Source organism: Otolemur garnettii, unplaced genomic scaffold (assembly GCF_000181295.1).
Source record: "Otolemur garnettii isolate 467f Iridium unplaced genomic scaffold, OtoGar3 scaffold00025, whole genome shotgun sequence".
Lineage (NCBI taxonomy): Eukaryota > Metazoa > Chordata > Mammalia > Primates > Galagidae > Otolemur > Otolemur garnettii.
In genome coordinates this window covers 16,360,526-16,375,974 of record NW_003852420.1, presented here as the reverse complement: position 1 = coordinate 16,375,974, position 15,449 = coordinate 16,360,526, and the positions used below count along the sequence as shown (strand labels likewise).

The window sequence follows — 15,449 nt, the reverse complement described above, 5'->3', positions numbered from 1 at the left end:
CCACAACGCCCAGCTATTTTTTTTTTTTATTGTAGTTGTCATTGTTGTTTGGCAGGCCCGGGCTGGATTCGAACTCCGGCTCTGCGTATGTGTGGCTGGCATCTTAGCCGCTTGAGCTACAATCACTGAGCCTCATTTCCTTAGTTTTCTAAATTACTACTTTGTTATGACTTTATGACAAAAAACCTTGAATTTTGAACCAATCATCCCCTTCCGAAAAACAATCTAAATTAGGTGATATTTTATTATGCGGCCTTGGTTAGCTTTCAGAATCCTTTAATAAAAAGAAAAAGAATATTCTTCCACTTTACCCTGGAAATGAGGGGAGACATTTCAAATAAGGTGGAGCTTTCTTTATTTTGAGTCCAGTCCCTAGAAAATCAGTTACAATGGCCTGAAGACAATTTTTGAAAAGAATGGAGTTTAGTATTTTTTTCCTTACTGAATATATGTAGAAGCATAAAGAAAACAAATGTTAGTTTGAAAAGTCACTCACCCAGGTGGTAGGGGAGCTTGAGTTACAGGATTTAATGGCCTAGGGCCTGAGCCTCCAGATATCGTAAGAGGAATTATTAATCCAGACGTTGCTCCTTCAGATGTATTTGTATTTGTTGGTGGTAAAGGCCCTGTACTAGATCCATCACTTTCAGAAGTGGCTGATGGTGAACCATTAACAGATGCTATAAATGATGTAGGGAAAAATGGGAAAATAATTTTTTATTTTCTGAAATCTAAATTCAAGATAGAATTTTACTTTAAATAAGGCAGGTGACACATACAAAACTTAAGATTAGGTATACAGTTCAAAATTTACTTAAAGAAAATAGATAATGGGAAATAGTCAATGTTCCCACTTAGGTCCTATCTACCCCTGTGCCTCATTTATTAATTATAAAGTATATATAGATCCTGATAGGAAATAAAAATTTTTAGAAGAAAGCATTAGTATTACTTGGTATTTTAAGTTCATTTAGTTATTTTCTAAATTCTTTCTTTCTTTTTTTTTTAAAGACAGAATCTTACTTGGTCACCGACTCTGTAGTGTTCTATGGCATCTTAGCTCACAGCAACCTCAAACTCTTAGATCTCAGGTGATCCTCTTGCCTCAGCCTCCTGAGTAGCTGGGACTATAGGCACTTACCACAATGCTGGCTATTTTTTAAACATGGGGTCTACCTCTTGGCTCAGGCTGGTATTGAACTCCTGAGCTCAAGTAATCCACCTGCCTTGGCCTCCCAGAGTGCTACGATTATAGGTATGAGCTACCACACCCGGCCTAAGCAGTAACCTTCTTACAAATAGTTATTGATACTACAATATTAATACTACAATGCTAATGATATTGATTGATACTAGTTATTATTGATACTACATCTTTATGAAAATAAATACCAGTTGACAAAACAATTCCTAGAAGAAGTCAATTAATATTGTGACACAGAGGTATACAGTCTTAAAGACTTGGAATACATTGCTAACAAAATACTTTACAGAAGAAGGGGAAGATGTATAATTGAATACAAATTCATTTAATAAAATGACTTGTGGACACTGACTTACTTTTCTAGTACTTGGTTTAATTACTTTGCACTCTCTGCCCACATGCTAGCAGAGAGAAATGAAAGATTTATTTTGGCTAATTAGAAAAACAGATACTCCACCTACAGGTGTTCACATGTTTATGCATAAAATATGCTCATTTGTTCTGTAATTTTTGCTTTAAAATCTGTATCACTTAGCACTATTGGGTTATTCAGCATTTACTAATTATCTTTTTGAAGAACAGACTAGTTAACAAGCAACTGAATCCCTGGCTATCAGACATGCTATTTCACACATTTACAAACCATACTAAGAAACTTGCAATTTTAACTGTACTATCTATATTTTATATAACGATTGTGCGATTTTCATTCTCAACAGAGTACTGCCTCATTAACTTTATATTGGAAATAAAACTTATGGAAAAGGAACTTCTTGGTTACTCACAGAAAGATGGCTATTGGTCAAAATCTCAAATGTAAAAATACAGCCAAAAAACTGACCAAAAACAATCTCCTAACATTTACCTGAGTATCAATTCCCAAACAGAATATTTTTACAATCACAGTACTGAGGACTGGGATACACACCTGGTCTACGTGGGGTAGGTGGAGGTGGTCGTGAAGGTCTTGGAGGCCTGGAAGGTTTAAAACCACCATTTGAGAGTGATGGAGAATTATTCCCATTAATCCTCCTATTTTCACCAGCTCCTGCATCCTCAGGATCATCTGACCCATTTGGGTTCACTCTACGTAATAGAAAGGAGGAAAAGAAATGGAAAGAGAAAATTAGTAAGTGTTTTTTGGATTTAAGAAAAAGGCTGAGTGTGGTGGTTCACACCTGCAATCTTAGCACTTTGGAAAGTCAAAATAGGAGGAATGCTTGAGGTCAGGAGTTAGAGACTGGCCTGAAAGAGTAAGACCCTGTCTCTACTAAAAATATAAAAACTAGTCAGGAGGCTGAGGCAAGAAGAACTGTTGAACCCCCTGCTGTAAGTTATGACGGCATGGCACTCTTCCCAGGCAACAGAGTGACACTTGATCTCAAAAAATAAAAAATAAGGCCAAGAGGCTCAGTGCCTGTGGCTCAAGTGACTAAAGCACCAGCCACATACACCAAAGCTGGTGGGTTCAAACCTGGTCTGGGTCAGCTAAACAATAATGACAACTGCAACAGAAAACAGCTGGGCATGTGGTGGGAGCCTATAGTCCCAGCTACTTGGGAGGCTGAGACAAGAGAACCACTTAAATCCCAAGAGTTTGAGGTTGTTGTGAGCTATGATCCCGTAGCACTCTACCGAGGGTGACAAAGTAAAACTCTATCTCAAAAAAAAAAAAAAGGAAATTACTTTGTTCATTTATTTGTTTTGAGAGAGAGTCTCACTATGTTGCCCTTGGTAGACTGCCATAGTGTCACAGCTCACAGCAACCTCAAACTCTTGGGCTTAAGCAGTTCTTTTGCCTCAGCCTCCCAAGTAGGTGGTGCCCACCACAACACCCAGCTATTTTTTTGTTGTAGATGTCACTGTTGTTTAGCAAGCCCAGGGCAGGTTTGAACCTGCCAGCTCCAGCATATGTGGCTGGTGCCCTAACCATTGAGCAACGGGTGCCTAGCCTAAGAAATTACTTTGTTTGATGACTTGAAATATGGGGGAGGGGGGAGATTATTAATTAGTGCGACAGAAGGGTTCTTGCTGCTTCTTATACAATTGATAACAACTGGTAGAATGGAGCAAAAGTGGGAAATTAAAGTTTCTAGTTCTCACTCTGTTACTGATAAGTTATGTGACCAAGAAAGGTCTTAATCTTTCTGTAACTCAAAATTATCTTGTTTGTACGATTCCTCCTGAAAACCTTTCAGTTAGAAAATTCATACTAAATTGCACATTTAGAGCTTGACAAGTTTTAGGGATACTTGAGGGAGAAAGAACATTCAGGGAATGAGGTACATCTGCCACGATAAAGGTACAGAAGCACTGGATTATAAAAACGGTATGATTTGTTAAGGATTAAAATCCATGATTTTAACATCCATGCTGTTCACCCTTCTAACATTTTTATCTGTTTAGCAACATTACTATCTGACAACTTGAGGAGTATAACTCCTTAAATTTCCTTGATACTTAAAATTGCTCTCTTCCTAGATATTAAATTCTAAAATTCCACCAACTACAACTTCCTATTCATTCTACCTGCCTTCTATAGGATCTTTTATTCAGTCTCACCATGACCTTCCAACTCCTCAGTCTTCACAGTTCGTCAGCTCCCTTCAAGTCTCCCATGGCTTCATTATAGGCTACTTTCCCTAATACTAGTACTTTTCATTCCTTCTCCCTTGCCCAAAAGCCTCCCCTCTCCCAGCAATCCTTTCACTACAACTAATCCTTCACTTACTTTTTCCACTACTATTCTTTGTGGCCAATATGTAAAGCTGAGGTATGTTCCAGTGTATTTTAGTAAATAAACTAGGTCGTATATCAAAGAAGCAGACTATTCTACAAAAAGTCTTGATGGATTTTCCATTGGACCCAACAAGGAAAAGTTCTGAGGTTTTCACTTCCAATGACTCACAAGTCTTTTTCTCCTTGCTTTTGTTTGTTTGTTTGGTTGGGTGGGTGGGTGGTTTGAGATAAGGTCTTACTAAGTCATCCAGCTAGGGTTCAGTGGCATCATTATAGATCACTGCAACTCTGAATTCCTGGGTTCAAGTGATCCTGCTGTCTCAGACTCTGGAGTAGTTGGACTACAGGTGCATGCCACCATGCCCAGTTACTTTTTCTATTTGAGACAAGGTCTTGCTACAATGTTCAGGTTGCCTTTTCCTCCCTTTGTAAAAAGAAGATATTATAGCTCAAGTCTTCTGGGAGCTAGGGAATTAGAAATGACAGATGACAATGACAACCTTTGAATGTGATTAGTATACTGGCATTAAAATTAACAGTAATAAAAAAATTAATTTACTACAAAAAAGTGTTTACTAGGTCCTGTATGGTCATATAGGTCAAGGAAAAAGAAAGTTGAAATTGTTCATCTTCAGTCTAAAGTATTCTAGATGGGCAGTATTCAAGTTCCTAAAGCTGGATTATGTCAAAGAGACTGAGGCAAAATGGGCTATAGTCCATATTATTCAACAACTTCAACTGGGCTAATCATACTGCTTGGAAAGTCTTTGGAATTATCATTCCCCAAAATAAAATTAGCTGTTATCCCTCAATTTTCTTCCCTACCTTAAAATTTCTTTGTTTCACTCATCATCTTCATTGTTTTTCCCCATGTCTGAAAAAGTTTCTCTCTCCTTCTTCAAGCTAATTTGTCTAAACTGTTTACATATCCTTGTTGCAGACTACATCCTCTAGGACTTTCCAACATTATTTAATGCCTTTCTTGTATCTTCATTATATTCCTTCTTTTAAGTCCTTCCTCTCAGTCTATAAATGCAATCAACCATCCCTACCTAAATTATTTTCTCAATCCTAAGTGCTCTTCAAACTGTTTTCTAACTCCCCTTTCTTTCATTATACTTTTTTGTATTTATGCAACTAATTTACATAGTACATTTTAATTTTTTAAAAAGACTTTCAAGGCTTGGTGCCTAAGGCTTAAGTGGCTAAGGTGCCAGCCACATACACCTAAGGTGGAGGGTTCGAATCCAGCCCGGACCCGCCAAACAACAATGACGGCTGCAACCAAAAAATAGCCGGGCGTTGTGGCGGGCGCCTGTGGTCCCAGCTACTTGGGAGGTGGAGGCAAGAGACTCGCTTGAGCCCAGGAGTTGGAGGTTGCTGTGAGCTGTGATGCCACAGCACTCTCCCCGGGGGGATAGCTTGAGGCTCTGTCTCAAAAAAAAAATAAAATAAAAAAATAAAAAGACTTTCAAAATAAAAGAGTAACTTCTAATTAGAAAATAAAAGGTACTTGAAATCCCCATCCTGAAAATATTTACCACTAAGATATGGGAGTATATCTTGCCAGCCCTTTTTCATTGGATACGATTGCAATCATACAAGGTGTAACAGTTTTGTATTGTAAAATAGGTTTTTGTTTTGTTACTCATCACTACTGAGCATTTCTCCCAGATTATTCAAAATCATATGGATATACCATAATTCAATCATTTTCTTTTCATTGATATTTTTGTAAATTTTATTTCCTTCAGACTGAATACCAGAATAGAATGGCTGGGCTACAGCACGTAAATATTTTGAAGTCTGAAAATACTGATTGCTATATTAAAAAAAAATAAAGTGGACAGGTAAGTAATGAGCCGTCAAAAAAAATTTTTTTAAAGGTCATAATTGATCTGTTCTCTCATTAGCTGTATATGAAAATGCCCATTTCACCATGAGATATTAAAATTTGGGGGCTGGGTACGGTGGCTCATGCCTGTAATCCTACCACTCTGGCAGGCCAAGGCGGGTGGACTGCCTTGAGCTCACAGGTTCAAGATCAGCCTGAGCAAGAGTGAGACCCTGTCTTTAAAAATAGCCAGGGATTGTGGCAGGCACGTATATATAATCCTACTCAGGAGGCTGAGGCAACAGAATCTCTTTAGTCCAAGAGTTTGAGGCTACTGTGAGCTATGATGCCTTGGTCTATAGGCGAAAAGCCTGTATGTCTTTGCCTCTGCTGTTTTTGAGAGCAAGCATGTACAAATCTGGCCTGGCACAATTCAGGAGAAACTGAGGCAGAACTCCATTTGACCTAGTGTTAGGCTAAAAGTTGCTGAAAGTCAGGACAATGGTGACTCCATCTTATGACCCCCCCATCTTTTTGCCCACTACCAAGTTAGGCCCATAGTGGAAACTTCCACTGAGCACCTGAAGCCACCTGAGCTGTGTGAACTCAACCGCAGGAACCACCATGCTCCATTTCTATGAAATACCTTGCTTGTAAAAATTGCTCATCTTTGCTTCTGTAAACCAGCTTGCTTCGCTCAGTTAACACCAGAGGTGTCCAGACGCCAAGGGCTCGAGCCCCTCTTCTGTGCCTATATCCCTTAAATACCCCCCACTGCTTAACCTGCTGCTGCGCTCCATAGTCTTGTAGGCTCGGGCAGCAGGTCGATGGATCATTAATAAAGGACTGTATTATCTTTTAAATCTCATCTGAAGTGCTCCTTTCCTCAGTGGCTCAAAGATTTTATGCCCAACACTAGCACAATGGAGGTAAAATTCCTGTGCTCAGGCCAAGAGGCTGGGGGGTGTAGGCACGTCACTGGTATGTCTCAAGGACCTCCTAATTGTGGTTTTCCAAGATTAAGTTACTGCCTCCAGATGGCCTGAGGCTGCAACTGCAGGCAAATTCTCCCACAGCAGTTTCCATATCTATCAGGAAGTGGACTAGGGAGTTGATAGTCTGCTTTTTCATGGCTACTATTTTGAGTATAATAGATAACTTAGAATAATGTGTCTCACTTGAAAAGTTAGTCTGTTTTTTACAATATGTTAGTGAGGTAATGGTATGAATATTAATTAGCAGCGTGTACTTGCAGCACTGGCTATATAAGCTGGGAAGAAAAAGAACTTTGCTATTTGCCGTAAAAGCAGTAGCCTCCTTTATTGTATACAATTTCAATTGCAGGTCTACACCTTGCATCACTGACCACTCACAAGAAACATCACGTAACATTGGTCTCAAAAAATAAAAAATAAGACTGGACGCAGTGGCTCACACCTGTAGTCCTAGCACTCTGAAAGGCTGACATGGGTGGATTTTCTGAGCTCAGAGGTTTGAGAACAGCCTGAGCAAGAACGAGACTAAAAATAGCTGAGCACTGTGGCCGGGCGTCTGTAGTTCCAGCTACTTTGGAGGCTGAGGCAAGAGAATCACTTGAGCCCAAGAGTTTGAGGTTGCTGTGAGCTATGACGCCACCAGCACTCTACCAAGGGTAAAGAAGTGAAACTGTCTCAAAAAAAAAAAAATTTTTTTTTGTCAAGTTAGTAAATAAAAATGTTAATGCTATTTTCTTTAATGAAGGCGAACAATATTTGAGTTTCTTTTTTCATGAACCATGTATATTTTTTTCTTTACTTTTCTTTTTTTTTTTTTTTTGAGACAGAGTCTCACTTTGTTGCTCTCGGTAGAGTGCTATTGCATCACAGCTCACAGCAACCGCCAGCTCTTGGGCTAGGGCAATTCTCTTGCCTCAGCCTCCTAAGTTGCTGGGACTACAGGCGCCCACAACGCCCAGCTATTTTTGTTGCAGTTACCACTGCTATTTTAGCTGGCCAGAGCTGGGTTCAAACCTAGTACTAGTACTCATTACTGAGTACACTTAATTATATAAAAATAAAAAACTTATATGCTGACAACAAAAGCAAAGGAAATATTTAACCAATATAACAGATGATGAGTATCCTCAGATTACAAACTGCTCTTATAAGGAAAACACTTTTCCTATGATAGAAAAATATATATAGTTCGAGCAGTGCCTGTGGCTCAGTGGGTAGGGCACCAGCCCCACAGAAATGATACAATTGTACCTACCTCATATAAATGTTTAAGGATTAACTGGAAAGAGCAAGAAACATTCTCAGCACAGTCCTACCACATAAGAGGCAATAAATACTAACAGATTGAGTCTACTCAATTCACCATCTACCATTTCTCCTTTTCAGGAGACTAAAGCTTTCACCCAAACATTCTGACGAAAGATTTCCTATGAAACACCCTGTGCTCTTTCCCACTTCCATGACTTTGTTGTTTTTCCTTCTACTTAGAATCCCTTCCTCCCTTCAATTCCTCAAAGATATGCATGTGCAAATTATAATTATTTTTAAGGACTTAGGTCAAATGTTATTCTCTCCATGGAGCCTTTACACATTTTATTTGATATACTTTATATCTTTTAAAATAATCATATATAATTTTAAAACAAAAAACTGTTCAAGAAAGAAACAAGACTGGAAGGCCAAGGCAGGTGGACTGCTTGAGCTCACAAGTTCAAGACTAACCTGAACAAGAGCAAGACCCTATCCCAGCTACTCAGGAGGCTGAGGCAAGAGGATAGGTTGAGCACAAGAGTTTGAGGTTGCTGTGAGCTATGATGCCAGAGCATTCTATCCAGGGTGACAGAGACTCTGCCTCTTAAGAAAAAGAAAGACAAGATTCAAACTAGTTCTGAAGTAAAATAGTATAAGATTAAGATGGAGTAACATTTCAAGCAAGTACCACAAGTTCAGACATTCAAGAAACAGAGCTGTTATGTAACTGAACGTATTTTCCAAAATAGTTTGTTGTAATTTGGAAAAATGTGTGCCTAACCACAGCAATTCTCAAATTATAGGTGTAACAGTATCAGCATCACCTAAAAATTTGCTAGAGATGCACATCTTGAGCCCCATCTTAAACTTTATAAATCCAGAACTGTAGATAGGACTTAATAATCTTCAACAAGATGTCAAAGTTATTCTGATGTGTTCTATCAAGTATGAGAAGCATGGCCATACTAAATAGCACTGGTGATTGATATTAGTTCTTTTACAAGTTTAAGTACTTCTAATGACGTGTGAAGCTAAAACTAGATTTGAAAACTAATTTAGAAATCTATACACAAATCACAATTATCAGTGAAACCACCACCACCACCATTAGCTTTGAAAAGTAATTAGTACAAAATCCTGGACCAGGAGGCACCAATTATCTCGGTAAATGACAGACATATAGAGCATTCAGACATATAATGGAGAAAGCAAATCAACAAAACTACATTCATGATATGGATAATGCGAGAATTAGGAAAAACAGGTAAAATAACTTAAGGATGCTTAGTAATGACAACAAATGAAATAAGACAGCAGATGCGAGAGAAGGGTGGACCCCTCTTCAGATGTAATTAATAGAAATTTATTAGGAATTTAATACACCTGCAAGTGCACCTGCAGGGGGCTGTTGTGGTGGGCCAACAAGCAGCCTCAAATAGTGGGTGAGAAATCCTTTTATACTATTATTCTGCATAATCATGCATAGTCAGCAAACTAGTGCAATACAGAAACCAATTACCACAACTCAATACAGCTCAGGGGTTACAAGGTAAGAGTACATCATTTATACAACTTAGGGTGGGGGTACATATTGGTTCATAAATTACAAGATACATCACAAGTACATTACTTCATGATCATAAGATGAGGGTCACATAGTTCAGGGGTACAAAACAAATGTTGGGTAATTTTCTGAGAATAACTTGGGACCTTTTCATCAGGGACTCAACTCATCCCTTTGCTCAACCCCTCCCTGCATACTTCCTTAATTTCAGGCTGCTCTTTACCTTTGAGGGGGCTGGGACTAAAAGGCTTAGGAGAAGTTTCCTTCTCAAGGGTAGGGGGCTCGTTCCCCACTGATCTTAGGGAGGGGGTCAAGGGCTGGGGGCTTGGTTATTACACTACAGGGAGTAGGGGGTACACAAAGCCCTTGTTCATTATTAGGGGTGTCCAACTTGTTTTTTTCTCTGCTGCACATTGGAAGAAGAAAGGTTGCCTTGCGCCACACATTAAATACACAAACACTAACAAAAACTGTTTAGCACAAAAAAAGAAAGTTTGTGCATACTTATTGTGATATACCACACCAAGGATAAGGAAAAAAAATCCTCACAAAATCATGTAGCTTGGTTTAGCACCTGTAGCTCAGCAGCTAGGGCACCAGCCATAACACTGGAGCTGGCAGGTTGGAACACAGCCTGGGCCTGCCAAACAATGTAACTATAACCAAAAAATAGCCAGGCATTGTGGTAGGCGCCTGTAGTCCCAGCTACTTGGGAGGCAGAGGCAAGAGAATTGCTTAAGCCCAAGAGTTTGAGGTTGCTATGAGCTGTGACACCACAGCACTGTACCGAGGGCAACATAGTGACATTCTGTCTCAAAAAAAAAAAAAAAAGGGGGCTCACTGGACCCCCTGCTTGTTGCCCTATATTTTAGTTTTACAGTTATGAAATCTGCCAACAAAAGCAAAGGAGAAAAGGCAGTCACAGCCATGATTACTAAACATTACCGTATATTAAGATTTGACAGCTTATGAAATGTTTAACAAACTCATCATCTCAGAAGAGTGTGCTCCTTAATATAAGCACATGCACAAGAATTCATGTTTAACACAAAAGATAAACTCAAATAGTTGTCAGGTAGTCTCAGAAACTTAGAAGAAACTGTTCCTCATGGGACAATAATTCACATGGGAAAATATACAACCTTGATTAAATAAATGTCATGAAGCAGGGGCTCTAGCAATGCCTTTGCAAGAAATTTATATATGTCCAGAGTATCAGTCATTTCAGAAAAGTATTTTAAGAAAGAGACTTGCAAAAAACCAAATAGCAACAACAGTAGTTTAACAAAACCTTTTAAGGAACATAATATGGCCAGGTATGGTGTTTCCTGTCTATAATCCTAGCTCTCTGGAAGGCTGAGGTGGGTAAATTGCTTGAGCTCAGAAGTTTGAGACAAGCCTGATCAACAGTGAGACCCCATCTCTACCAAAAACAGAAAAAACCACAGGTGTGGAAGGCATCTGCAGCCCCAGCTACTTGGGAGGCTGAGGCAAGAGAACAGCTTTAGCCTAAGAGTTTGAGGTTGTTGTGAACTACGATGCCATGGCAACAAAGTGGAAACTCTGTCTCAAAAAATAAATAAATAAATTCTATCACATTCCCATTTAACAATGCACATACAAGTTTATTACGCAAGAGGAGTTAACTGACCAAATCAAACTAAACTATTATAATGAAACATTTTATGGGGGATATTTCAGGAATTCAAGAAATCTTCTATTAAAAATAATACTAAAAAATGGCATAAAGAGGCATAAGTTTTCTTCAGACTACAAAGATGTTTATATAATTTTTAAAATCTTTCAGTTGCTTTTTTTTTGAGACAGAGTCTCACTTTGTCACCCCCATTAGAGTGCTATGGTGTCATAGCTCACGCTACCTCAAACTCTTGGGCTCAAGTTATTCTCTAGCCTTGGCCACCCAAGTAGCTGGACTATATGCACCTGCCACAACGTCTGGCTATTTTTGGAGATGAGGTCTTGCTCTTGCTCAGGCTGGTCTTGAACCCGTACGCTCAGGTAATCCACCTGCCTTGGCCTCCCAGAGTGCTAGAATTAAAGGCGTGAGCCACCATGCCTGGCCTGTTGTTTTTAATCATAGTGAAAAATAAAAGGTACTCTTTGGGCAAAAAGTTGTAACTCCTTAATATTCTACTTCTTGTGAAATTAGCATAGGAGATGATTCTATCTCACAGGAAGTTGACTCTGTGAAGATAGATTTCCATAAGGTAAGACACATAATTATAAACTTTGATTTTGGGTAGCACCTTGGCTCAGTACATAGAACGCCGGCCCCATATACTGAGGGTGGTGGGTTTGAACCCGACCCCAACCAAACTGCAACAAAAAATAGCTGGGCCTTGTGGTGGGCACCTATAGTCCCAGTTACTCAGGAGACTGAAGCAAGAGAATCACCTAAGCCCAGGAGTTGGAGGCTGCTGTGAGCTGTGATGTCACTGCACTCTACCGACGGCAATAAAGTGAAACTCTGTCTCTTTTTTTTTTTTTTTTTTTTTTTTTGAGACAGAGCCTCAAGCTGTCCCCCTGGGTAGAGTGCCGTGGCATTACAGCTCACAGCAACCTCCAACTCCTGGGCTCAAGCGAGTCTCCTGCCTCCGCCTCCCAAGTAGCTGGGACCACAGGCGCCCGCCACAACGCCTGGCTATTTTGGGGTTGCAGCCGTCATTGTTGTTTGGCGGCTCCGGCTGGATTCGAACCGGCCACCTTAGGTGTACGTGGCTGGCGCCCTAGCCGGTTGAGCTATAGGCGCCTAGCCGAGACTCTGTCTCTTAAAATAAATAAATAAATATTAAACTTTGAATTTCCAGAAGATCTTGATAAGTTGTCTTTAATTTTCCCTTGAATTCTGTGACACCACTTTTCTGGTTCTTCTGCTCTTCTGACTACTCATACAGTTCATCATAACCTTCCTACCTGCTACTAACCCACTTAAGGAAAAACTATGGAATTTTTTTACCATTACACTTTGTAACTAAGACATGTCACTTACTGGTTTAAGAGTATAATCATCTCCTTTCTTTCTTTTTTAGTCGGGGCTGGGTTTGAACCTGCCTCCTCCAGCATATGGGGCCAGCACCTTACCCCTTTGAGCCATAGGCATGCCCTTTTTCTGTCTTTTTTTTTTTTTTTAATCATCTCCTTTTCTTCACTTTATATATTACCAGTTTCCAGGATAAACAATACACAAAGTTTGTTATACTGATTAACATAACCCAGGGCTTTAAATCGTTTTTAGGCCCCAACCTGAAGACAGGCACCCAGAAGCGCTAAATCTAAGCTAACAGCAAACAGTACAAATCTCTGCCCCTTGTACTAAAGGCCCAGAAGAAACCACAGTTAGTCATGACCCTCACATACACATAAACTCAGATTTCACCTTTCCTAGAAAAGAAGCTTAACAGCACAGGGATGACCCTGGGATTCAGAATTTGCTGTCTTTGGAAAAGTGCTGATACATTTACTTTTTTTGGAAACAGGGACTTACTCTGTCTCCCAAGCTGGGGTTAAGTGGCATGATCATAGCTCACTGCAATCTCCAATTCAAGTAATCCTCATGAATAGCTGGGGCTACAGGTGTGATGCCACCAGGCCTGGGCAATTTTTTAATTTTTTGTAGAGACAGTGGTCCTGAATTCCCAGGCTCAAGCAATCTTCCCACCTCAGCCTCCCAAAGTCCTGAGATTACAGGTATAAGCCACCTGATATATATGATAAATATCAACCTGATATATTTAATTTCTACAAGCTAAAGTATCAGAATGTGGTTATATCTGGACTACTATAGATAGCTACGGTCGGAGTCTTTAATCTTTCACATTCAAGTTCTAAATTGTTTTTCACACTAATTTATTCTTATTGCTAGCAATCTGAACTTAAAGTTTTGACTAAAATGAATCTATCAAGTCTCCTTTCTATCATTCTGCATTTCGTGGTAAGCGATCGGTGAACTCTTACCTTGTTTCATCCTTGGGTCTGGAGCCATCTTCATTCTGAGAAGCACCTTTAACATCAAAGTTTAAACAGAATATGAGTTTCAAGGGAGTAGCTTTCAACTTTTTCTTCTAAACATACTATGTAAGCAAAGTCATATTAAATCTTTTTAACAAAGACATTACAACTTAAATTCCGACATGGCTTTAAAGGGAAAATATGATAAATGTTCACATGATTAAAATAAGATTTACCAAAATTTTGTGTAAATGCTTAGTGTAAGAGATATTAATTTGTAAAGGTATATTACTATGCACTCGCACTTCTGCCTTTTTTGAAATATATGTTTGAACCTAGTGTTTTAGTCATTTTTCTTATCCTAAATACCTCATAAAAGAGAAATCTGGAAAACAGTTTAAAGTACAGAAAAGGTACAAATGAGTTTCAAAGTGGCCAAAACGAAATCCACAATGTTTCTATTTTCTTCCAACTTCACTAGTGGAAAATATTCCTAGAATTTAGCCATGGTCTTTTTTCCTACAAAAGTGGTGCAGGGAAGCTGCCAGCAACAGGCACACTAACAGCAGTACAGATGGTAAACAGAGGGGAACGAAGAACTATAACATGCAGAAACAAGAATCCAAGTTCAATAGCGTAGGTCCATTTCATAACAGAACAAATAGTCCCTGAATACAGTCATAGTTTCAAACAGTGAAATCTTTACTATATAACATCAGAGCATAGTTAGTGGATTAATGCATTAAAAAGACATTATGGCTTGGCCACTATATCATACCTAGCAAGGTTGGCAAATGTCTGATTCACTCTAGAAGTAGTACATTTTTAAAATGGTATAGGAAATGGACAAAATGTGGTATATCTATGCAAAGAAAAACTATTTGGCAATAAAAAAGAACTATTAAAACATACTATTTCATGGATTAATCTTTTTGAGAACATGCTAAGTGAAAGAAGCCAAACACAAAAAATGTATTTCATTATTTCATTTTTATCCAATGCCCAGAAAAGACAAATTTTTATTTGTATTTATTTTGAGACAAAGTCTCACTACGTTGGTAGAATGCTGTGGTGTCCCTGGTAGAATGCTATGGTGTCACAGCTCACAGCATCCTCAAACTCTTGGACTTAAGCTGTTCTCTTGCCTTAGCCTCCCAAGTAGCTGGGACTACAGGTACCCGCCACAATGCCTAGCTCAGGTCCGAACCTGCGAGCCTTGGTGTGTGTGGCCAGCACCCTAACCACTGAAGTACAGGTGCCGAGCCAGAAAACACAATTTTTAGAGATAGAGAATAGTTTAATGGTTGCCTGGGGCTGAAGGAAAGAACAGGATTTCCTGTAAATCAGTGGTTCTCAACCTTCCTAATGCCATGGCCCTTTAATACATTTCCTGTGGGTCACGACCACAGGTTGAGAACCACTGATGTAAACAGACAAGAAGGATTTTTATTGAGTGATACTTGAATCCCTCACTTAAGTTACTAAATCATTTAAGCTGTACACTTGAAATGGGTGAATTTTGATATATAAAACACAATTCAGTAATGCTATTAAAACTGTAAAAAAATATATGGTGGAAGAAAATATATTTTGGGTGTAAAAGAGTTAGTTTCAGTTTTATAAGAATTTTTTCTGGGCTGGATGCAGAGGCTCATGCCTATATTCTTAGCACTCTGGAAGCCCAAGATGGGCGGACTGCTTGAGCTCAGGAGTTTGAGATCAGCCTGACCAAAAGTGAGACCCTATCTCTAGTTGTGTTTTTTTGAGACAGAGCCTCAAGCTATCCCCCTGGGTAGAGTCCCATGGCATCACAGCTCACAGCAACCTCCAACTCCTGGGCTCAAGCGAGTCTCCTGCCTCAGCCTCCCAAGTAGCTGGGACTACAGGCACCCG

The 15,449-nt window shown here is 39.3% G+C and overlaps 1 protein-coding gene across 1 annotated transcript in view; it reads right to left on the bottom strand.

Moving 5' to 3' along the window:
- LOC111724698 (E3 ubiquitin-protein ligase Itchy-like) overlaps positions 1–15,449 on the bottom strand; it is a 37,439-nt gene that overhangs the window by 1,470 nt on the left and 20,520 nt on the right. The window contains exons 5-7 of the mRNA XM_023512259.1: positions 13,563–13,608; positions 2,133–2,290; positions 497–680 (exon numbers count right to left, since the gene is read on the bottom strand). Of these exons, the coding sequence (XP_023368027.1) occupies positions 497–680; positions 2,133–2,290; positions 13,563–13,608 (388 nt within the window). The remainder of the gene's footprint in view (positions 1–496; positions 681–2,132; positions 2,291–13,562; positions 13,609–15,449) is intronic.